This window comes from Dipodomys spectabilis, unplaced genomic scaffold (genome assembly GCF_019054845.1).
Source record: "Dipodomys spectabilis isolate Male_0828 unplaced genomic scaffold, ASM1905484v1 ptg000157l, whole genome shotgun sequence".
In the NCBI taxonomy this organism is placed as follows: Eukaryota; Metazoa; Chordata; class Mammalia; order Rodentia; family Heteromyidae; genus Dipodomys; species Dipodomys spectabilis.
The window spans coordinates 15,768,524-15,794,141 of NW_024870834.1; the positions used below are offsets into that span (position 1 = coordinate 15,768,524).

The following is a 25,618-nucleotide window of genomic DNA, read 5'->3' on the forward strand; positions in this document are numbered from 1 at the left end:
TAACATTTTGCTCTTGGCCTTCTATCCTCCAGAGCCATGACAAAATAAGTGTTTAGGTATAAACAAATCAGTCTATGGTATTTTGTTACAGCAACCTTAACTAATGATAAAAAAAGGAGAAAAAAGTTCAAAGTTTGTTTTCAGAAATTTGCCTCCCTCTAGGATCATTCACAGAAGCAAACTTTTTGAGATCCAATAAATTAATTCTCGAAAGTGAAAGCTAAACTGTATTATAATCTCTTCCAGATTCAATCTAAATGAATCAAATTCTTCTGAGGAATTCTATGCATGATTAGTGAGTAGAGGGTTTTATTCCCCCCTCCCCCTGAGGAACTATTTTATGAATATCTCATTTCCTCTCCCTGATAAGGCAGCTCTACCTTCACCTTGTACAATGACCATGTTGAAAACTCTGAAAAAAAAATATTTCCACTAGGATATTATAATCCTCCTCTAAAAGTCTTACAAGAACAAGCTCATTTCCAGATCCCCTACTTGCCAGCACATTTTACAGGAGAGAAAAAAAAAAACAATGCATATAAAGGAAAAAAGGAAAAAACAACTTAATTAATTCATCACCAAGGCCAAAGACATATAAATCTTATCATTTTATCTGTCAACCAACACTCTGAATTATTCAGCATACTGATTCCCAAGAAAGAAAGCAGCTGGCAGAGCAGAATAAAGTGCTCAGTAGATCAGAATCATCTTCCCAGTGGCTGGGAAGATTTCAGATGGGAGGGGAGGTTCTCTGTGAAAAGGAATGAGCAGTGGGATGTTTTCTAAAAACTCCTGGCTCATACATCACAAGTGAGAACCCAACACACACACACACACACACACACACACACACACACACACACACACACACACACTTCTACTAAGCTAGCTTGGACTTTTGTGTCCCCAAGTCAGTCCATCTCTCCCCCTCCCCCAACTCTCTCTCTCTCTCTCTTTCTCTGTCCACCAAGTTTCTAATTAAGAGGTCTTCCCCTAAATGTATTAATGCATGTTTCCTTTTGAGGTTAAACTTCCTAATGATTCTATATAGCCATCAAATACTCTTAAATATCTAGGAGTTAGGAATGTCAGCTATGGTGAAGGATAAAATATAAGATACACAAAATCTGGGAGCCTCAGACACTGCTGCTTTTAAAACGGTAACTATTAAAGCACTATTCAAGCAGAAGTATACTGGAGTTCCTAAAGGTGTGAGAAAGAGAATAATTAGAAGGGAAAAATGTACAAAACACCCTTATGAAGCCAAAGGCTAGGATACAAATACATGTTACTATGGATGTGTTCTCCACCACTAAACAAATCACTACTACCTCGCACTTTGATAAACATGGCATTTAAGTATGGAAACAAACCCTAGTATGAAAAATAATATGTAAAGAATTTCTGAGTAACAGAAGAACACAAATAGATACTTACAGAGGATATTGAGATTTTACATTAATTGACTTCACTTGGAATCTGGGTCATTATTCACCAACTACTTTTATGAATACTAAAACACTTATCAGTTACAGTGATCAAGAGGCTTCCTAAACTATTCCCCCACTTACTCACACAAAACCTAGCACTTACAAAGTACTCAGGAAGTGTTAACTGAGTGACTGGTGAGTGGTAGTGAACACAAGAGGATAACTAAGAAAAGGCTCTAAATAATGAAGAGAGGGATAAGAAGTTCTTGTAAATAAGAGGATTAATGCTATTCTGAAACACTATCTCAACATGAGAGCATTTGGGTGATCCTGGGGAGGTGTTTTTTGATTTCTTCCCAATTTATAGAAGAGTTCAGCATCCTTCTAGCTGTCCCAGACAGGCCATGAGCAAATCTATAACATAATCAATTTGTTAAAGATCAGCACCAAGGGTGCTGATTTCACCAAGGGTGAAAATGTGGGTAAAATCTCAACACTCCAGTTAATACTCTTATTCCTCTATACGGCTAAATGGTAGAAGGTATGATAGTGGCAAAACTGATGAGCAGCAGCTCTTTCCTTGCTCAGGAAGTGAGCAAGGAAAGCAAGGCTATTTATAATTAGTTATTATTATTATTATGTAGAGTGAGGAAAACAAGGATATATTATTATTAATTATTATATTTATATTATATTATGGAATGAAAAGGAATTGTTGTTTTATACCAAAATGAAGGGAACACAATATGGCAAAGACTGGGGAATGAGGCTAACAGTAAACCATTAGTAGCAATCATCAGAGACAGGGTGCTATGCCTGCGAACACATCCACCCAAAACATTTTTTAAATTGCTATTAACTAGACCTTTTTGTCTTTGAACAGGGGGAAACAAGTTACCCTAAGAGTGAGAGGTTCCTTAGCAAATCTTCATGGGATCTGGGTCCTTTTGGTTAAAAAAACAAAAAGGCAAAAAGTCACAGCTGGGATGTACCAAAGAGCTAGAGAGCATGACATCTTGTTCACTGCTGCTTCTTTTCTACAATCTCTGGCCATTTGCTTACTTTATTCTCCTTCTCTATCACACTGAATCATATCAGTGGTGGGCTAATGAGACCCTAAACTGGGAAGCAGTCAAACAAGGGTTAGAGGATATGAAGCAACCCAATCCTTCACAAAATAAAGTAAGTAGAGAAGAATCATGTTAACCAGTACAAGACTCAATCTCCTTAGATGAAAGAGAAGGAAGAGAAAAAGGAGAAGGTGGGGGGGGGGGGGGAGAAGAAGAGATGGATAGTAAAGAGGAAGAGGAATGAAAGTTAGAAAAGAAGGAGGTGGAAAGGCTTAGGAACCATCAGGACACATTCTGTTCTGCAAATTCCGTTGCTTACTAGTAGCTGCTTTTAACTGTTTGCATCCTAAATTTAAAAAATAAATAAATAAAACAGCAAGACCCTGCCAGCCTGTAACCTCTAACTAATGTGTAATCTTCATCTCCCTGCTGATCATTTACACTAATTAGCAAAATTTAGCTAATTATCACTGAGCATTTCTGTGTATAATTATGGTTATTAGTAGTAGTCAGTCTGGCTTCTCCCACCTCCCCTTTTCTTTCCTACACCCTCTCCCATGTATCCCCCCCAGCCCCCCACTTGCCCACCCCCGTAGGAGCTATGTTTCCCTTGAAACTGCTCTCTCTCTCCCTCTCCTCTCTCTCTCCTCTCTCTCTCTCTCTCCCCCCCCTCTCTGAATGTGGCTCATTCCTAGGTTTTAGGGGTGGTTGTTCTTCTACCAGAAAGAGGCTATACCAGACGCAGCAGGAGTCACAGGAACCCCACCCCCACCCCAGCAACCTAGTCAGGATCAAGCATTTTAAGCAGTCCCTCCTTCCCACTAATCTTCCCCACCAACCCTACAAAGCCCTGCGCTGCTTGACATTCCATCAAATACAATTTAAAGAGAGAGGCAAGAAGTGTCAGAGTGTGCTGGCATTTCCTCAATGTGTTTCCCCTTCACCAGACAGCACTGAGTGATAACCCCTAGCGAGGAGGCCGGGGGAAGAACCCACTTTCCCACTTTCCCACTGGGATCTGCCCGCGGAGGGTCTTCAAAATACTGGGGAGGGCAGAGCTCCCCCGGGCCGCTGGCACTCCTGCTGGCTGGAGGGCAGCTCTGCTCCCGCTGCCTCTCCCAGTCTTCGCCTTCCTCTTGCTATCAGAACGGAGTGCATAGTAAACAAACAGTGAAGCTCCCTTCTTAGAAACAGTTTACGACAGCAGGCAGGCTTCTACCTTCGCGGCAGACATCGCCTTTTCAGACAGCCTGCTCAGGGTGGAACACATTTTTTTTTTTTTTTTTTTAAGAATCACCAGTCTCTTCCTTCAATAGCCATGCAAAGAGAGCTGTTGAAAGCAAAATATGCCATGTCTGTGTTGTGTGAACAAGCTCATTCATGCTCTTTAATTGAATTAAAAAAATACACCCTCATTTACATAAGTGTGCAATCAAAATTACTATCTTTTACACTGGGATAAATTATAAAATGGACTTAGCCTGCTCTTGCATATTGCTTCCTCTTGAGTAGTTAGCAATAGGAAATACACAAGTTTTAGGGATAGCTCAGTTTTTCTCATCAGACATATGGACAAACAGAAAGCTACCATAGCGAACAAATAATAGGCAAGCCTATTAATAATATTTCCTGCCTTTATAGACTTAGTTACTCTCTCTCTTGACCTTAGCCACATAGAGAACTTTACAGCAGTTTAATCAACTTCAGGCTAACGACCGAAGGATGAGTATGCCACCCGCGATCCCTCCACAACTAGCTCCACAACTAGACCAGAGACAGGAAAGGGTGAAAGCAAGGTGAATGAATGATTTCCCAGAAGTGTAGCATCCGGATTTGTCTGAGAAGTTACTGCCATGGGAAGAGGGGAGCGGAAGGTGGGGGGAACGGAGTGGGTGGTGTTTCTGCTGCTGCTATGAATGAGGGAGCCTTGGGAGAAAAAGTGGGGTGCAGAGAGTAGAAAAACACAACTCTTCACGAGCAAGTGGAAACTGTCTTTCTCCATGCACATCATTAGCACATTTCCATTGTTATGCGTTTCCCACCCCTGACACTACCCTGAAAGAAGACGAAGTGGGTTACGGAGTTGCTACGCCCCCAATTAAAAGGATAAAGAGCAGAGAGACCCACCGTGCCCTCCTCGAAGGGATACAGGGGAGCGATAGATAGAAATAGGCACTGAGTGATGCTTGCTGCCGTGGAAATGGTGTTCCTGCGGAGAGTGAGACCCCGGTGTGGAGGAGGAGGAGGAGGAGGAGGAAGAGGAAGAGGAGGACGACGAAGATGAAGCTACGTTAGATGAACTCCACACAGAGCTGACGATACATCCCCAGAAGAGGGACCAGATCCCCAGGGTCCAGGCCGGCCGGCGTGGAGGGCTCCGTCTCGCGTGGATTCTCAGGTGCATGGTCAACGCACTGGACCACTGCAGATGGGCAGTTTAAATTCCAGCCAGCGAGGAATCAGGAAGTTCATGATGCCCAGGGGCCCATCGTCGCAGGAGGAAAAGTAGCCCCCGCTTGGTGGGGTGGGGTGGGGGCGGGGGTGGGGGGCGAGAGGGAAGCGATAGGAAGCTTTCAAGACAATGATGAATCCAGTTTAAAAAAAATTACCAAACAATAAAAGGGAGGAAGAAGGAGAAAAAAAATGATTTTTTTTCAAAAGAAGAAGAAAAGCAAAGTCTCCTTTTCCCAGAGCTGAAAATTTAAGCTGCCAGAGTCGCCCAGGTGTGACAAACCAACCTCCTGCCCAGGACGCAGTGACACAGGTCCAGGAAAGAGCAGCGCTCCCCGGTCGCTGGGCACCCCAGAGTCTGATGACTTCACTGCACTCTCCTGGAAAGGTTGGAAAGGAAGAGAAGGGAGAGGTGGGGAAGAAGGAAGAAAAAGCGTTCAAGCTAGTTTATCCAACATCCGAGGACTTTGGACATTTTATTTATTTTGTTCCTCTCGTTTCCACTTCGGTGAGATGCAATGCAGAACTGACCCGCAGGAAAAATACAGAAGAAGAAAAAGGGTGATGCAGGTAGAAGAGTTGCTCGTGTTCCGGGGAGCCTGGCTGGAGGTCCGCGAGGCAGTTAACCCTGCCGGGTCTGGAGGAGCGCCACGCGGCGCCACGGAGCAGCCGCCTGCTTCCCGGGCTCCCAACCGGTACAGGAAAGCAGCAGCAGCAGCAGCAGCAGCAGCCAGAGGAAAGAGAGTAAGAAGGACCCAGAGGGAAAAGATGAGCGTGGCTTCGCCGAGGCAGAGAGGGAGGTTGGGTGGGTTGGCGCAATCAGGGAGGGCCGGAGACGGAGGTGTCCCGCAGGCCCCGGCGGAGGTGGCCAAGAGGTTTGATGGTCTCCGGCAAAGTGCAACGTGCCAGTGGTGGGGGGGGTGTGGGAGTGTGGGGGGGTGGAAAGCCGGAGGCACAGGTGAAGTGAAGCGGTGGAGTTGGATGGAAGGGGGGGCGGTGGGGAGGGGGAGAGATCCAAATTCACAAATGGGCAAGTCCTATGCAAATAGCGCACCGGGGAGAGCAAATCAGTGCAGCCCGAGCGCTCTGCCGAGGGACTGGCTGGCTCGGGGGAGGAAGGAGGGGCCGAGCCGCGGGGATCCCGGCCCTCCCCATTCAAGTACGGCTCGGGAACGACGCGCGCGCGCCACCGGTCCACCCACTGGTCTGCCTGCCCGCAGCCCTTGCCTGCCCGCCCAGCCACGCGCTCTCCGGCCCTGGGTTCGCGCGCGGGGCTCCCGCACCACGGTGAATGCCGGCTTCTCACCTCTCCCCCACGCCGCCTGCCCCACACAGATGCTGCGCTTTCTTATCTGCTTCTCCTGGCTCCTCTCCAAACTCGCCCGGTGAAGGCGCCTTTTACAATGTTGGGGAAGAAATAGGCCGGCGGTGGACAAGTAGCCCCACAAGAGAAATTCACAAACAAAACCAAAAACAACTGCCCTAAATCAGCGGGAGCAACCCCTTCCCCCCACCCCACCCCGACTGCTGCAGGTGCCAAGGCACCCCCCCCCCCCCCACCGCAAACTAGCTCCTCCCTGCCTGGTGGCTGCCTGGACAGCGAGGCAGGGCTCTTATCCACCGGCCCAAGGCCGGGCTCCCGGATCTCTAAAGAAAACATGGGGTCCAGGGACTCCCGAAGGTGATGGGTTGGGACACCTGGAAACCCTGAGATTCACAAGAGGAAAAGAGAGAGAGAGGGTCCCAACCCACCTCTGCCTGCGGAAGACAGATGGATGCTTACTTAGCCTAAGCTGGACTCCTGGCTGGGGAAAGCGCTGACCCCAGGTGGGTGAAGCCTCCCCAGGCACTGGGCACCAAGGACAGACAGCATGGTGTTTACACCCAGGGCTGAACCTGCAGGGCAAAGTCTTCAAGTGGCGGCAGCTGTCAGGGCCATCTGTGACTCCAGGAGGTGATTGAGTCCAGGCTCTGCCAGGGAACTGGTGACATTCTGGACCAGCCAGCCTCCCACTTCTCCCCCCTTACACCTGATGAGTGGGAAAAGCACACCAAAGGGCAGATTCTACCTGCACACTCACCTTGCTTTGGGAGGAAGAGACAGTGGGAGAGGCTGTGGGACTATTCACTAGCTCCTTCACATTTACATTATATTTATGTAGTGTGTTTTTATTTAAAAGGTGTACATAGCCCATATTATATATCTCGCTCATTTTAAACTCCTGAATGTGGACCAAGAACAGAGGAAGACAGAATTCTCCATCCCTGGGACACCTCAAGGAGAGGTAAAGAGAGTCGCTTTATGTCTCTCCAAAGAGAGAGATACTAAACCTACAGATGATTTATCTTCAAGGTCAAATATCAAGTCATTTCTGAATTTATGGTAGTGACTTGGGATCGTGCTTCTGAAATGGATGTTCTTTTGCAGGTACATGCTGCCCGTGATAAATGGTGCAGAGTCATGCTTACAGCCCTGCCTCTCAGAGCCAGGGCCATCTGTGACCCAGCATTCTCCAGGAAAGCCACCCCCACTCACAAGGCCTTCTTTGTACCTTTGGGTAGAGGCCTAGAAACGGGCAATGTCTTAAACCAGCAGCCTGCACTCAGGAACGACCCAGCAAGGGTGAGAGGGGTATGCGGACACTGGCGACTCAGTTTCCTCCTCAGTTCAAGTGTGGCTAATACCTCCCTCATGAGGTGATTGGGGATTTTGAATGAGACAGCATAGACACAGTTGCTTGTGGCAACACACCTCACAAAGAGCAGCTGGTCCCTTTGTTGACGAGGAAAAGAAGTTAAAACTTCCAGTAGGTTTTATACTGTGACTGGTTAGGAGAAGGATATATTGTCTTAAATATCCTGTCTCCAGATAATTCCTGTTCACCTCAGCCGCTTCTTGATTTAGTGCTGCAGAAGGCTCCACATTTTACTTCAAACTTCTGATTTCTATCTTGTAATCTTGAAGAAACCTAGATGACCTGGTTTGTGCCTAACTCTTGATCTCTCTCTCCTGCTAGTTACCCCATAGTCTCCACCCTCAACTCCAGTTCTATCTTCCTCCCTTCTTTCCTTCCATCTTTCCTTCCTTTCTTTTTCCCTCCCTCCCTTCTTTCCTTCCTTCCTTCTTTTCCCCCTCCTCTTCCCTCCCTCCTTCCTTTCCTCTCTCCTTTCCTCATACTTATACTGGAATTTAACCCAAGGTCCTGGCACTGTCTCTTAGCTTTTTTGCCAAAGACTAGTGCTCTACCCCTTGAGCCAAAGCTCCACTTCTGGCTTTTAGCTGGTTAACTGGAGATCAGAATCTCACTAATTTTCCTGCCTGCACTGGCTTCAAACCTCAGTCCTCAGATTTCGGGCTCCTGGGTAACTAAGATTATAGGTATGAGCCACAGGCACCTGGCCTAGATCTTTCTGTGCATTGAACATGCCTAGATCTTTTTTTGACCCAGGTGGAGATAAACTTGCTTATTTCTTTTTTCCTGTAAAATGTTATTTTTTAACTTTAAATCCCTGTTGAGCATCAAATATTTTCTTCCTCTTCTTGTCTATCATAAAAGTAGACACTCATCTTCCTCTTGTCTGTGCACACTTGATTACCCAACTGTTCTTATGGAAGGCATGTCCCAAGATTTCCACCTGACCCCAGCATTTCAAATATCGCTTCCTCAGAGAGCCTCTCTGGAATTCATGTGAATAACTTCTGAATAGCTACTGACACTCTTCAGTTCTTTGGCATCACTCTCTACTTTCTGAAATGGTTTCATTGTATGTGGGGTTTGTCATATATCTTTTTAAAAGAGAGGGTAAGCTCCTCCATGGCTGTCTTTGGCATGTTCTTCCTGACTTCCTGCTTGTGTAGAAAAAGGGTGGTACATTTCAGGATCTCAGTAAATGCTGGGTAAAGGACTTCTAAGAACCATTAGCCAATCTTAGACTCATATGCTCTCATACCATTGCTTTTGCTGACCCGTTTTTCTGGCTTTAGTGACATTGATCCCAAGAGACAAGCTCTCCAGGGGTGACATGTAGAAGACCTATCTACTTACTGTTCGTATTTCAAATTGGCACTGAGTTTTGCAGACTGTTTTGACATCATCTCAGGAAGTATGGAAAGCTTAGATGGACCTTCTTGTTAAATCTCTGCTAGGCCAAAAAAAAAAAAGTGAAAATAAATCCTTAATGCGGTACAAAATCTGCAAGTGCTGCTGGAGTGTGTCACAGCTGGAACTATTCATTTTACTTGTCACACTTATCATTTATTTACTTTTCAAAAAAATGTCAAAAGAAGTAGCGGTGAGTCTCAATGAGACAGTTTCCCTATGTGGACACTGTTGAATTTTGAGGACACTATTCAGAGAAAACACAGAAGACCAAGATTTTTTTATATAACCACTCCACAAAGTTATCCCCACCCCCGCCCCCTCCGCAAGCCAAATAAAGTACATGCCCTTCTCCCATTTAAAACACTGTTATTTTTTCATATGTTGAATAGATTGCTATTGAAATTTCTAATTCTCATTCTTTTCCAGTCTATTAGTCTATATTAAGGTTGAGGTAATGAATATGTCAGACACACATTCACATGTACATGCAGGCACACACATACATGTATACTTAAGACTTTTCTTTCTAGAACTATCTTCTAAAGACCGCCTGCAGCTAGCATGCCAGTTGAAGGATTTAAGGATGATGGTCATTGCCCAAAGCTCCTCCTCTCCTGTCTATTGGATCCTTTCCATGAGGACACTTGGGCATCAAGTATACAGATAAAGGATGATGATAAATGAATGCCTTAAAGATAAGCAAGAAGAGAAATAGGAATGTTATGCTAAGAGATTCAAAACCGAAAATTGGTATGTTTTTATGGTCTTTTTTTCCCCCCTGATAGTAGGGCTTGGATGAGGGCCTCACACTTCTGCTTGGCTTTTTCCATCATGGTGTGCTCTTCCTCCCATGCCACACCTCCATGTCTAGCTCTTCGCTTATTTTAGTGATAGGAGTCTCACAGACTTGTCTGCCCAGGCTGGTTCTGAAACTGTGAGTCTTAGACCTCAGCCTACTCAGTAATAGAAAATTAAAATTTCATTGGATAAACCAAGCTTTGCCCTACTTAAATAACCCCCTTTCATAAAATCCAAACTAAGAAAAAAAATAGTTTAAATAGGGATACAGGTGGACCCATTGCAACAAGTCGTTATGTTGAAAAACGAACATTACAACTTTGGTGTGTATGTGGGGGGGGGGGAGGATTCGGGGGGGGGGGACGGAGGGGAGGATGGGAAGGGATGGGAAGGGGAAACAAAGGAGGAGGCAACAATGTGTGATAAGAAATGTACTCATTATCTTGCCCATGTAATTGTAACCCCTCTGTACAGTATTTTCACAATAAAAAAAAAAAGAAAAAGAAATGTACATTTCTGAATGGAATGTAGTTTTGTTTTGTTTTGTTCTTAAACCCCCTAGTGCTGGATCTACTAAGTCAATAGCAGGATTTCACTGTTACTTCAGACTTCAGAATCTGGGATGATAGACTTCCTTGTCTCACTCTTTTAATATATCCTTTTCTCTTCCCTGGGAGACTAGCCCCAAATAAAGAAGCTTTGCCCTTAATTCCTTGTCTTATTTTGCTCTGTGCCTCAACTCTTAAGTAACTAAGGAATGCCTGGCTTTTTTTTTTATTGTGAAAATACTGTACAGAGGGGTTACAATTACATGGGCAAGATAATGAGTACATTTCTTATCAAGCATTGTAGCCTCCTCCTTTGTTTCCCCTTCCCATCCCTTCCTATCCTCCCCTCACCCCCCCCCCCACCCAATCCTCCTCCTTCCCGCCGCCCCCCCCAAACACCAAAGTTGTAAAGTTCGTTTTTTGACATAATGACTTGTACATCTCATTGTTTCAATGGGTCCACCAGAGAATGCTTGGCTTTTAAAATGAGCTTCATGATAATACTTAAATATGTTAGGTTTCAAACACCTATTGCCAAATTTCTCTGTCCATCATCTCTCACAGTACATTTTACCTCTGCACATGGCTCTCTCTTCACTTGGACAGACTCTGATCTGCCACTTCCCTGCCAGCTGAAGATACCTGTCAAGTTCATTATTGCAGGTACATTGAATGTGACAGCACACACCTTGACCAGAAAGTATTCACACAGTCTGTTCTGTGTGAGGCCCAAGCTGTTAGGTGAAATACTTCCTTATTTTCCCAAAAATAAACAGTAGCGATCCTTACTTTCAATCTACATAGGGATCCAAAGGAAATTGAGAGAGAGAATAGAACAACAACAACAACAAAAATCACACTACAACTAAACTCACATAATGTGAAATGGAATAAAAGTCCTGAAAAAATACAGGTGACTATTAAGATGGCTATAAATATATCCAAGAGATCCAGCGACCCCATAAAACAATCCAAGTTTGCTTTATTATATGTCAGTAGATTTATTTATATCCATATAATTCATCCTTCTGTTCATTTATTTAAGAAATCCATCCTGCAAAGAAAAGCAGATTTCTGATTATATTTTCTATTTGGGGGTATAAGAAGAAGCTTTATTACTTTAACTGTCATTTCTACATGTATTTGAATGTTGATTTTCTTTATTTAAAGAGCAATGCCATCCTTGTATACATTTATAGGTCAGAAAATGTCTCTGATTCTTTAACTTATCTTTCTTACAAACATCCATCCTTATTCCCTGGTCCACCTTGTGGCTGAAATAGGGATCTCAGGACTTCAATATATTTACCCCATGAACATTAAATTTAGGAATACTATAGGCAAGAAAAGTTTGAAATATAAAATACCACATGATAAATAAAGGAGAGATTTCAGATCTTTGGAAGTAAACACTATAGTTGAAAACTACCACTACACCCAAATAAAACATGCTGTAAGTTTCTTCCATAAATACAAGTTATTAAACATAAACAAAGCACACAGAATAAAGAATAAATTTAGTCAATTTAGGAAGAGGAAGAACTAGCAGGCAGGGTGACATGAACTGAATTGCAGTCAGTTTGACTTTGAGCAGCTTCCTTTAAACTCTGAATATATTTCCTCAACAGTATGACTATGAATAATCCTAGATCAAGGAATGATGTTAAGGCCTTAATGAAAACATGCATTTGCAAAGGGGACTGGTCATTCTTAGTATGAACTGGACTTTAATGATTTCAAATTGACTGAGAAAGGGGAAGAAGGTACGAAAGAAATTTCTACAGAGAAATTCCTAAAGGAGGGACACGCTTGAATCCTACTTTTCTCTTGTTACTTAGTTAAGGCTTGAAAAGCATAGAAGGTGGTCAACTTTTTCTTTCAATGAAGAAGACAAGTGTTAAAAGCCATGAGGAGAGAAGAAAAGGGGGAAAGAAGGATGGAAAAAGTAAAAAGAGAAGTAGGGACAGGAGGAAATGTGAAAAGACAAACTATTTCTAATGACTAGGTTGTCAGACTCAGGCATGTTAAATTGATACCATCATGAATTTACAAGTTAACTTTTAGCAGGTCCAAGAGTTATCTTTGGCTTAAAAATTTATTCCCAGTAGTTAATTTTTAGATACCAAAATACACACTGGATCAAATTCATAAGGTATCATTTATTTGTTAAAATGCCCTCATTCATGCTACCACAACACTCATGTGTCTATTTCTATTATCATTCCATGAAGAGGACACAATCTAAAGTCGAAGTACAGAGATCTCAAGATCTGGAATAAATGATCACTTTTCCCTTGATATTATGCAGACTTAAATTCATTTCATAGAGAAATCTCAAAGAACAAAATGGGTTGGATGTTCTCCAAAACAGAAAGTACAAAGTGTAACCCAAGTAGCTTCAGAAATGTTTGCAAGATGAGTCATAAGGACATTTCTCAGTGGTACTAAGGACTCCCAATATGGATGGTGAGGTCAGGCAGGTACACTAAAATTGAAGTGATATAGGTAGGAGGAACAGGCTGTTCTTAAAATAAGTAAAATAATATTAAGATAGTATTTTAATAACAGTATGCTACTTAGGTGTTCAAGAACTATTGCTTCTATCCAAACAGGCTGAATTGGTTGTTCTGTTCTGTTCTCCTAAAGTCCTGTACTGTCAAAACTTGTCCCATTGTGTCATGATCAGTTACTCTATATCTAAGTGCTCAACATGATTCGTGTAAAAATGATGTAGGATCTCATCCTAGGGCCATGAAGCGTAAGTTCAAATCTACGTACCACTATTTACTAGCTGTTCCACCCTGGACAAATTACTTAAACTCTGAAAACCTTTATTCTATTGAGAAAGATGAATACTACATCATTAGCATCTCCTCCCTTCAAACTTAGGCCAGCACTTTGCCCATAGGAAATGGATATTTGTGGACTAGTATTGGGATATATTTAATTACTATTGAAGAGAATATTTCTGTTATGTATGGAACTGGAGAGATGTTAAAAAATATTCAACCATCAGTTTATTAGAAAGAACTTCCAATGTTTGGGGATGTTACAAAAATGAGAAGGGTTGCTTTGGAAGGTAGTCCTCTCCAGCACAGGATGGAGACAAACAGAAGCATTTTAGCATTATGTGACTTAAAAACCATTCCCTCTTCTACCTCTCTGCATTAATTTATATATTCTCTTGGCCTTACTTTGAGCATCAAACCCAGTTCCTGGAGGTTGCAAAGATTCTCACATACCCTTACTTCTGATTTTTCATGTATCCAGGTTAGTAATCTTAATTTTGGGGTACTTTTTAAATTAATCTTTAAATAGTAGTTCAAGAGGTTTCAATTCACTGTGTCAATTTATGTATATAATTCATTTTGATCAGTGTCACCTCTTCCATCATTCCCCCCTTCCATCTACTCTCACCCCACCCAGCCCGTCAAAAGTTTCCTAGCTCCATTCCCATGTATGTACATTGAATATTATGACTGTATCACCCACCAAAGAATCTTGTATTTCCATAAAATAAACAAATCAAGAAGTATTGTTGCAGTGGAACTTCATTTTTTCATTAGTGTATGCAGTACAAGTTATCTCTAGACATATTAGCAATTTAATGTTTCTATTTTAAACAGCAAACACGTTTCTCCCTACTAGCAACACCTACGCAACTTCTGTTCCTCTGTTCTAAGAGGGCATTTTTCAACAGTGAAGGGTTCATTGCTATGGATAGAGTATAAGATTTGCTTCCCCTTTGTCCCCTCTCAGCAGGAAATCCCAATGGACTACATACAAAAAAATTAATAATTTTATATAAAGACATAATAGCTTGAAAACCCTGGGCAGAAAGTGAGTTGCTTTGTTCTTTCTAATGAGCACAGAACCACCCTTCTCTGTTGTATCTGGTACAGACAAATATTAAGAAGACACTTAAATTAGAAACACTTAGATACAGACAGAGCAAGTTACTTAATACTAGATAGCATATGTCAGCATCAGAAGAGGCTAGAATCATTATCCAGATTAAGACATGCATGGCTGTTTCAACATAATCATCAGTAGAATGTGAGCACATGACAAAAATAATAGTACAGTAAGAAAGTAATGTACTTTGAAAGAGTTTTTAGCCATAACAATAAGAGAACAAGAAATCTCAAAATGTAACATTAAAAGAATAATCTGAAATAAATTGCCCAAACAAATATGGTTGAAATGATTAATTACAAAAGCTATAGTAATCACAGCAGGAGAAAAACATATATTGCAACGGGCAGCATTTAGAAAGAACTAAATGCTTCTGAAAATGCAACACAGTTAATAAAATTTAAAAATAATAACAAAAAGAATCGCCCTGTGGTTCTAATATGTAGATGTAGCTGAAGAGAGAATTAGTGAACTGAACTGGAGGACAGAATTAAAAATCTTCTTCAAAACATAGCACAGGATGAAAAAGATTTAAACATAAAACAAAGAGATTAAAAACTCATGGGAGATCAAAGAGGTTCCAATAGAATTTGAGAGAGTACAGAACATGGAGATGGAATAATGTTCACAGAGAAAGACGCTGGAATATACATTCAAGCAATGTTAGTTCTTACCTTAAAGGCTCCTATGCAGGAGATAAAGTAGTGACATTTTTATTTATCATAGTTAAATGTAACAATACCAAAACTGACATACAAAGTCTATAAAAAAGAAAAAAAAGAATGAAAAGAAAAGGACTACATAATTTGGGGAGGGGGGAGGAGGATGAGAATGGGGAAAAAATAAGGGAGGAGGTGACACTTTCCAAAAAGAAATGTACTCATTACCTGACATATAACTGTAACTCCTTTGTTATTTTGTATATCACCTTTACAATACATTTTTAAGTACTACTTTTCAGTAGTGCCCAGAAAAATTAAGAGCACTGTAGTTTTGCATTGATGGAAGGAATACAAAGGGTGGTAATGAGCAACTAGGGTGTGTTTTGTGAATAAATCTCAGTCAACATTCTGCCACTAATACCTCAGCACACCAGCAACTAATTTGTGGAACTTTAAAACAGTAATAATGATCAATATTTGTTTCACTTGTTACAAGATGGATATTCTGTCACTATCTTGCCATCGGAAAGAAAGATGTCCACTACGACCTGCCTGTATTCACAGAGACAGGAGGTAGCAGAGCCCGTGTGTGACTTAAAGCCACCCAACCGCATAACCCATGTGTTACTATTCAGCTACTAAATCCTATATGTTTAATATATGCAAATTCCAAGTCATACTTAAAGAGGCTGACTAGATCTCAGCCATGTGGACATTCCCTTAGGTTATTACTGTTCTTTTGGTTAGTGCCATCTAGGAATATCATTTACAGTATTAGCTTAGTTTTGTTTTCTTTTTAAACTGAGATCACAAAACTCTGCTTAAACAAAGCAGAAGGTGATGCTATAATTTGGATCTGCAATGCTTCCCAAAGGCCTTTTTTGTTACAAGCTTGGTCCTCAGTGTGACTCTCTTGAGAGGTGGCAGACTTTCCTTTAGTAGAATGTCCTTAGATTATCTCCTTCTTCAAGAGGAGAATGGGCCCCTGTGCTCTTCCTCTTCTTGGCCATGAGGTAAACAGGATGCTTCACCAAATATTCCCCACCATTCTCACCCACGGTTCCTAGAAGAAGCTTGAAAGCAATGGGTCTTTTCTGATCATGGACTGGAACCTCTAAAATCATGAGCCAAAATTAACTTTTCCTTCTTAAAAATTACTAATCTTAGACATTGTGATATAGTGACAGAAAGCCAACTGGCACAGGTGACTTTCCTCTCACAAAGAACCTTAAGCTGGGAGCTTAAGTTATGCTCTATTTGAGTACTCAGTTCTGTGATAATAAAAGAAAAAGAACTACCATACCCTAAACTTTATATCCTAATTAGTGTGCTTATTTGGTGAATTTTAGCCTAAAAAGATATGGAAATATTTTTCTCTGGAAAAAGAAAACACACTCCTTAACTCCATCCTGAGAAAAACGTAACAGTCTTAAATCTGTATGCATCCAACAATGTAGCTTTCAGATATATAAAGCACATGTTGATAGAGTGAAAGAAAGACAAATCCCTGATCAAAATCTCCACTAGAAAACATGTTCCATTGGAGGAGATGTGTTTGTGTTCTTTGATCACTGCTCAGTTACCTAGGATGTTGAACAACGCTGATGCATGGTAAGTGCTTAATAATGATTTATTGAATAAATTCACTATATTCTCATTAAAACAAATAGGATAAGAGGGAAAGAGTAGCAAAGCCATAGCTAATTTTAATAGCATAATTATCAGACTACAAATAATAGTATCTACAACCTGAATAGAACACTTGAGTACAAATATTGAAAAATCAGAAACTGCATTCTAGTCTAAGTCAACTTCAATAGATCCCCATAGATTTGTGCTTTAAAATTTAAATAAATTATCCTTATCAATGAAATGAAAAACTATATTTTCTTAAATGTAATTTTTATATATGTGCTTAACTATGTTCTTCATTATCACTCCTTGGATAAAATGAAATATAGTATTTTCAAAAAGAGACCTGAGATTAAATTATTCTCTCTCATTCTTTCCTTATATTTTACTCTAATATGTTTCTTGTAGGTTACTAAATTTAAAAAAATCAAAATACTTGTTCTATAAGAGATAAAATAAGTAACTTGGAATTGATTGTCTCTGAGTATTGGTTAGTAGATAAAAATTAGCTTTAAAAATATCCTATTCAATATTCAGCATAAAAAAATAAGGCTTCAGAGATGGGCTCTGGTGGCTCATGCCTGTAATCCTAGCTACTCAGGAGGCTGATATCAGGATTGTGGTTCGAAGCCAGCCAGGCAGAAAAGTCTCTGTGAGACTCTTATCTCCAATTAACCTCTCAAAAACCAAAAGTGATGCTGTGGCTCAAGTGGTAGAGCTCTAGCCTCGAGCACAAAAAGGTTTGGGACCGTACTCAGGCCCTAGGCTAATCACCACAACCAACACACACACACACACACACACACACACACACAATAATGTTGCATGTAGGCAACTTTATACATGTTAAAAAATTAAGCATTGCCCAAAGCATTTGCATTCAATATTGATATTTATTACAAATGTTTGAGTAATGTATACATCAGCAGTTATTAAGTTATTTAGCCAGATGCTGATAGTTCACACCTGTAATCCTAGCTGCTCAGGAGTCTGAGATCTGAGGATCATGGTTTGGAGCCAGGGTCAGCAGGAAAGACCATGAGAAGTTGATCTCCAATAAACTACTTCGAGAAAGAAGTGGCATCATGGCTCAAATGGTAGAGTGCTGGCTTTGAGCAAAAAAATATCAGGGACAGTGTATGCAAGTGTGCAAGGGAAAAAAACAACCTTGTTATGGTCCCATTAAACTTGATTTTGAATTAATAAGGAAGGTGTTCTATTATGCAGGATTCTTGATTGTTCACTATCATAAAATCAGATGCAGTGTGTGTGTGTGTGTGTGTGTGTGTGTGTGTGCGTGTGCGCGTGCATGCATGGCAGTCCTGGAGCTCCTGGGCACTAACCTTGAACATTTTTGCTCAAGGTAAGCACTCTACCACTTGAGCCACAGCTCTACTTCCAGCTTTTTGGTGGTCAGTTGGACCCAAGAATCTCATGGACTTTCCTGCTAGAGATAGTTTTGAACCATGATGTTGAACCAGATGTTCAGATCTCAGCCTCCTGAGTAGCTTGAGTAGCTAGGCTTACAGGTGTGAGCTACCTGTACCAAGCAGAAGACACATTCTTAACCTACTTTAAGTGTAAATGTATTTTCATCCTTGGATCTAACACCAATGCCAGACATTAAGAAATTTACTTAACCACAAGCTATCTCATAGATTCTCAGATATTTCATTTTTTTAAGTTACATAGTAGAAATTGGGCCTAAAATGCTCCACAACTTTGAATAAGAATACCCATCCGAATGCTTACGTGTACTATTTATTTCTCCCTCCATACTTTTCTCTTGCCTGACTTGGCCAGTTATCTGCCCACTAATTTCAAGCAAATGAATGCAGCTGACCAAGCATTTGCTGTGGATTTTCTAGAAATTGAAAAGACAACTCACAAGGGAAGGGGAGAGTGACATGTACCTTAGCCTAATTCCAGAAGATAGTGAGCTTCTCCATTTCACAGAGTTAGCAGTGGAAGGGAACATCACAGAGCGTGATTTCGTGCCAGATAGATGTAATTTCCTAAAATACAGACCTTGTCATTGTGCAGAAGATGAGTGGAGAGAAAGGTCAATGTATCTCAAGCACAGGAAGAAAAGGACAGACAGCCTGCTGTTTGGTGACACTGCATATTCTTAGTGAGTTTCTCATAGCACTAACAGGCTTAGCTCATTACTAAACCAATTAAAATAGCTGTAGAGTCGTGCTGAAGGTTCCAGGCATAAGAGCATCCAGAATATTCTCTCTCACCCTCTTGAATGGTTCTTCTTCTTTAGCTCCTGCTGGTACTACAAGCAGTGGGGGATGAGGTGTAGAGCAATGTCTGCTTTAGGAGTTACTCAGCAAGGGGTGGTTACTAAATGTAGCAAATAATACATATATTTTACAACTCTTAGCCCTTTCTTTTCACCCCCACTCTCTTACAATAGTTCAAGAAAAATTAGCAACAGTAGAAATAGCAACTCTCAAATGCCCCCACCCCACTGACCAGCTGTGGATAGAACTTTTGGTTGTTTAGGAAGATGACTATATACATTGGCCAAAAGGAAAATAAAGGAAAACTAAAAATAGTTATGAGTTATTAAAGTATCTTCCTTAACTCACTTTGTCTTCCAAGATACACTGGAAGCTTTGGTGACCAATGCCAGAGTGAATTGATTTAGGACACAGAAACTTTAAAGAGGTAACTGAGGTTAAATGATTAGGCCCTAACACAATAGAATGAATGTTTTTGTAAGAATAGGAAGAAACTAGGTATATATAGGTACAAGAAAACAACAACAACAACAACAACAAAACCCAGCCATGTAAAGACACAGAAAAGACAGGCATTTGCCAACCAAGGACTCCAGAGAAATTTAACCATCCGGTATCATGGTCTTGGGTATTCAAAGCTCCAAAAGTGGGAGAAAATAAATTTGTTTTTTTCAAGCCATACAGTCCGTGATATTTTGTAACAACAGCCCAACCAGACTACTGCAGGGTTATTGTCAAGAATAACAACACTGGTAGAATTAGAGACTTCCAGATTCAGAAAAATACCTTAGAGCTCATCCTACCAAGGGTTCTTAGAGCTCAAAGAGAGGACTACTTCTTTGCACTCCTTGCCAGGGGTCATTTTTATTTATTTATTTATTTTAAATCAAAGTCTGGGTGAACTGTGTCCCTTGGAGTCCTGTACTGAATAATTTCTCTGGCTGGATCTGACCTGAAAATGGTCTGTCTACTCTCTCCTAAAACGATTTCAACTTAACCTGGGAATGTTCTAGAAAGATTTTTTTTTTTAATTTTAAAAGAAGATCGTAAGAACCATTCATTATTTCAAAATTCTCATTTTATAGATGACAGAACTGAATCCTAAAAAGCAGTATTGTACCATAAATACATCAATAAAACAGCAAACACTTTTTGCAAAGGGGGAGGGAATTAACATAATAAAGGGGGTAGACTTGTTCAAAGTACACAGTATATAATTATCACAATGAACCCCCCTTGAAGTATTAATGTATTCTAAAAAAGTTAAAACACTAGTAAAATAAGACCCAAATTTCTCACTTCTTAATAAAAGATATCAAGCCCCTATGCTTTCAAAGAACTAAGTATTTTCCCTGAGTTCTACTTGGACAAAGAGACATTTTCCAGCCTTTTATTTATTTATTTTTTTAATTTTATTTTATTTTATTTGAGAACATACTGTACAGAGGGGTTACAATTACATGGGCAGGATAATGCATACATTTCTTACAAGCATTGCAGCCTCCTCCTTTGTTTACCCTTCACCTCCCTTCATTTTCCAGCCTTTTAGAGTACATTAATGTTTATAGAATAAGCTTCAGCATCTTCATTTGGATAATCAGGTTGACAAATTTTTTGAACTTATGCTGTTACCTAATACATCTTCTACAGATGTGGTATGCTAACTATATGTATAGTTGACAAAAGAACCTCATGAAAGGGTATCGTTTAATGTTCCAAACTATGGCTCCTAAGTTGCTATGAATGGGCATGTTTGTGTTCTTCATTTGAAGAATAGTCAAGAGGCAGTCAATAAATAGTTTCTCATTAAGATGTGATACTCTAATCCAAGATACAGGAGGCTAAGAGCTGAGGATTGAGGTTCAAAGCCAGCCAGGGCAGGAAAGTCTGTACCACTCTTATTATCCCCAATTAACCAGCAAAAAGTCAGAAGTGGAGGAGTAGATCAAGTGGTAGAGCACCAACATTGAGTAAAAAAATCTAAGAAAGAGGGGCTGGGAAGGTGGCTCAGTGGTAGATTGCTTGCCTTGCATGCATGAGGCCCTGTGTTCGATTCCCCAGCACCACATAAGCAAAAAGAAAAAACACCAGAAGTGCCGCTGTGGCTCAAGTGATAGAGCGCTAGCCTTGAGCTGAAGAGCTGAGAGATAGCACCCAGGCCCAGAGTTCAGGCCCCACGACCAGACACCCCCAAAAAAAAATCTAAGAAAGAGAATCTAGGGCCTGAGTTCAAGTTCAGTACTGGCAAACACAGTGCACACACAGTACACACACACACACACACATACACACACACATGACTAGGGTTAATCTAACAAGCCAGAGAAAGCATGCTTACCCACACTCCTATGTAAATAGTTAAAATATGTAAATCTCCTGACCTGTAGCTGCTGATACCTATCTACCACAGGGAGGCTCCATAGTCATAGGGCCCGAAAGCCAATAGAGGATGTGAGAGTTGAGATTCTCCCGCTCCACCTCTTCCTTCTCCTTGTACCTATCACTGCTTATATCGACCCAGGAACTCTCCACTTGCTCCAGGCTTGGGTGAATGTCAATAGCCATTTGCCTTCTCTGAAATCCAAAGCTCTCTTCCTGCTTTGAAGAGCCTTTGCACCTGTGTGTGTGTGTGTGTGTGTGTGTGTGTGTGTGTGTGTGTGTGTGTGTGTGTGTGTGTGCGCGCTCGCGCGCGTGTGTGTAGCATTCTCCATCAACGTGGCTGCTTTCTTGTCTGCATTTGTGCTTTCCCCTTGCTTCTGAAAACAGAAACTGGCATTTCAGTGTGAAATAGAAAACCAGACATTTGACAGATACTTGAAAAGATGGTCTCTCTTCTTCTTCCCCTCTTCTTCTTATTCCTCTTTCTCTTACCCTTTTCTGTCTCATCCTTCCCTCCCCCCGGCCCCCCCCCCCCCCGTGGTATCTCAAAATTCAGTGAGCAGAGAACAATTCTAACCTTAGCATTCATACTACAGAGCTTTATATGTCCAGGAAGAAATTCAAGAATCCAGAGGTTCACTTTTTTAAAAATTTTAATTATTGCTATTATTGTTGTTATTAAGCAGTTGTATAAAGAAGTTACGATTCTCTCTCTCTCTCTCTCTCTCTCTCTCTCTCTCTCTCTCTCTCTCTCTCTCTCTCTTTTGTAGTACTGGGGTTTCCACTCAGGACTTCATGCTTGCCAAGCAGTCACTCTACCACTGGAGCCCCACCCCACTACTCACTTATTCTTTTAGAGGAGAGGTTGTGAGCAGGGAGCTCCCAAGATAACAAGAGGGTTATGATTATTTGAAACACCGACTGATCCGCACTTTGATGCAACCAACTTTATACCACAGGTGAACCAGCATTGTGAAGCTCCCTGTTTCTTTAGGCTTCAGTCCCCTGGTCCTCATGCCTGGGACAGTCTGAAATAAAACCTGAGCTTTCCGGCCCATGCTTCTGTCCTTCCTCCACCCTCACCAGCATCTGAATGTCACACATGGCTTGGAGGCTTTTAGGCAAGAGGAGAATAAAGCACTGAAAATAAAATCCATTGTATTCATATTAAAAAAGAACTGTGTAACTTGTGGGTAGCAATGGGGAAAATGGAGAATGAAGGATGGGATGACATTAAACAAGAAGCATTATACTTGTAACCTGACTTACACAACTTACACAACTACTTTAATAATAATAAAATGGAGAGAAAGAAAGAAAGAAAGAAAGAAAGAAAGAAAGAAAGGAAGAAAGGAAGAAAGAAAGAAAGAAAGGAAGAAAGGAAGAAAGAAAGGAAGAAAGGAAGAAAGGAAGAAAGAAAGGAAGAAAGAAAGAAAGGCAGGAAGGAAGGAAGGAAGGAAGGAAGGAAGGAAGGAAGGAAGGAAGGGAAAAGAAAACTCCCTGAGAGTTTCCCAATGCCCCAGATGAGTCTTTCTGCCCTACCTGAGCTCCAGCTTTCCCCCAGGGTTAGGTTCTCCTAGAAGCTGAGGAGACTATGTAGTGTAGAATTGAAAGATAATCCAGCCTGGAAGTTAAATCACCACTTCCCATCCTCTTCTACCTCTCAACTCTCCAGGCATCTTGGCATTCTCCCACATATCTCCAGCTTATTCTCACCACTGTCTTCCAGGACTGTATGTTTTTATCATTACTTAAGTTAGCCAATTAATACTACCAGGCCTGGACTAAATATTTCCTCTCTCTTATTCCTAAGCCAGAAAAAAAAGCCCTCTTTTTCTCAGTGTTCTTTTGGAATCTCTAGTCTGAGTCCTGTCATGGAAATGCTCCATGGATACTAGAAATCTAGTCCAGTACCTTACCATACCTTCTCTAGGTAGTGTACCTTAAGTCCCCTCTTAATCTCTCTGCTGTTATCCAGGATATAAGAACTTCCCTCCAATCTATGGGGATAGTAAACGAATGATTGGGAAGCCCAGATCTTGTTATCAAATCTAGACTGATCATAGGATGCATTCCAAGCTTAGTTTCCAAAAGGACACCCACCCACCCACCCTTACCCCCCCACCGCCCGAGGCCAGGGATTTAACCATAGTAACACCAGACTAGCCTATGGGGAAACATTCTGGGTTAGTAGGTACTTAACGTTCTAGAAATAGTACACACCACTTCTCTGGAAAGTCTGAGCTCTGAGAATTTACCAAGTAACTTTGAAATACAATCCTCTCAGCAACCAGGGCCTGCTTCTCCTCTGCTTCGCCGTGGGAGGCAAGTGGGGTGGTGGGATGACTATGATCCCGCGTTTTCTATTTCTGTAATGTGTCAAGGATGCTGAGGAATTCAGCCTCCAAACTGAGAAATGCAGAATAGCACCAGATCCTAAATCATGCAGAGACAATATACACCTCTGTTTGTGGGAGGGTGTGGGGGTGGGGTGAGGCATTTGTCAGAAGGGCTCTCCAACACACACAACTCTGCTTTCTGCTTTAGCCTAGTTTGTGGGCCTTACGTGGGAAGGAGTTTTCTTTCTTTCTTTTTTAATTAAAATTAATCTACCTTGATATCCTAATAAGGACATATGGTTCTTCCTATCTGCTAGTACCCCTTTAAGACCTATCTTTTCCATTCTTACCAAATTACTCAGTCTTAGTGGAAATCTTGTTGACTTGACTATATGTACAGGTATATATTCTCTTGAAATGTAAAGTGAAGGTGTAATTGTTATGAGAAACACAATTTCTGTCTCTTTAAGGTAATGGTAAGGTAGGCATGTATCTTCAGCTATCACAAATATTAGACAAGCACAAACTAGAAAATAAATTCACATAGCTTGAGGTCATTTCTGGGCAACCCAACAGTTAATATCACTGTAGGCTCAAATTCATGATCAATTCCCCTCTGGTTTATCTTAGTGAATAGCAACCTCCACACCATAGCGAGTAAGGGTGGGGTGGTGGGTAGAAAAGAACAGGAAGCAGAGCTGGGGTTGATTTCCAAACAGAGCTATCACATCCTGGTTCAGGGCTCCATTCAAAAGACACCAGAATATCCATTTCAGCCTCCACTTTTTAAAATTCAACTTTATGATTCAAAGTTGAAGAAGAAAAGCAAAGTATAAATATATTTAGGACACAGCGAAGCATAATTCTGGTGACTGTCGCTCGACAGTGATCTTCCCTGCAGAGAAAGGTCTTCGAAGGCACAAGGGAAGCTATAAATACTGGCCAGCAGAAGAAGTTCTACACTTGAAAGACAGAACTTTTCTGTCGGAGATCATGTGAAGCAGAAGGTAGGGAAATTAAAAAAATAAAGAAATAAAAGGTTGCCAGCAGAACTTAGAAGAAACACTCACACCTCCTCCCCTGGAGCTGTAAACAGCAGATAAGGAAGTCCACTCCTTTCCACAAGGTGTTCCTTATTTAACATCATGAACAAAAGCCCACTGTCTCTCCTGCCTTACCAAGGGACAGACTAAAAACGGGATCCTGGGACCCATTTTACCAATAGCCATGCAGTGACTACAGAGGTACGATTCTTCCCTGTTTGGACGCCTCTTATCTCCTTCTGCAACTGTCACAACCTGGAATTCCCACAGAAACATCCAGAAAAGAAAGGCAAAGAAGAAAGAAAACTCATGACTACAGTGCCCCTCAAAGTCAGTTTCTCTGAAGGACATCCTTATCCCACTGTGTCTGATCTACCCTACATATCTCCAGTTTGTTCTGGTCCTCAAAAGGGAGAGACATGAGGATTGAAGAAAAAAAAAACGATGTCCCTTTCTTCTTCTACAAATCGTATACTTGCTTTATCGCTTATCTTTGTGCTACATCCTTTGGAGGTCTCCTAGTTTTTAAGAAACAGCTGAGATTTAAAGTTAAGGAAAGAAATCATGTCTGAATTTGTTGAAACTGAAGGACAGATTTGTTTAAATATATGACAAATGAGGTTCCTATTTTATGACTCATCTGCAAAAAGTTTTAAGCAGGGCCACCATAAGAAAACATCTTATTATCTGGTGGAATGCATTTAGTGGACTAAGATTAAGATTTTAAGAGATTAAGGTTATAAATTCTGAAAACTCTAAGCAAAGTTAATGACCAGGCTTTACTACCTTAGATTTATTGTCAATGTTCGAGAAGTCCTTCCACAATGAGATTCAAACATAACAAGATAATAGACAAAACGTTTGTTCCCCTGGATAACAGAGCAAAACTTAAAACTGAACTTGAAAAATATCACTGTACAATTTCTTGGCCTGTATCTCCATTGTCCAAGGTTAATATAATTTTGTTGCAATTGTTGGCTACTGTTCCTCTTGTTTTAT

At 41.1% G+C, this 25,618-nt stretch overlaps 1 protein-coding gene across 11 annotated transcripts in view; it reads right to left on the bottom strand.

Annotated features, from left to right (window-relative positions):
- Window positions 1-25,618, bottom strand: part of Nrxn3 (neurexin 3) — a 1,519,933-nt gene that overhangs the window by 538,600 nt on the left and 955,715 nt on the right. For 5 of the 11 annotated variants that reach the window (XM_042692583.1, XM_042692587.1, XM_042692586.1 and 2 more), the window contains exon 1: window positions 4,628-4,904. The exons of the other annotated variants lie outside the window; for them this stretch is intronic. In XM_042692583.1, coding sequence (XP_042548517.1) covers window positions 4,628-4,904 — 277 coding nt within the window. Of the gene's footprint in view, window positions 1-4,627; window positions 4,905-25,618 lie in introns of those variants that run through there. 11 annotated transcript variants of the gene reach the window in all.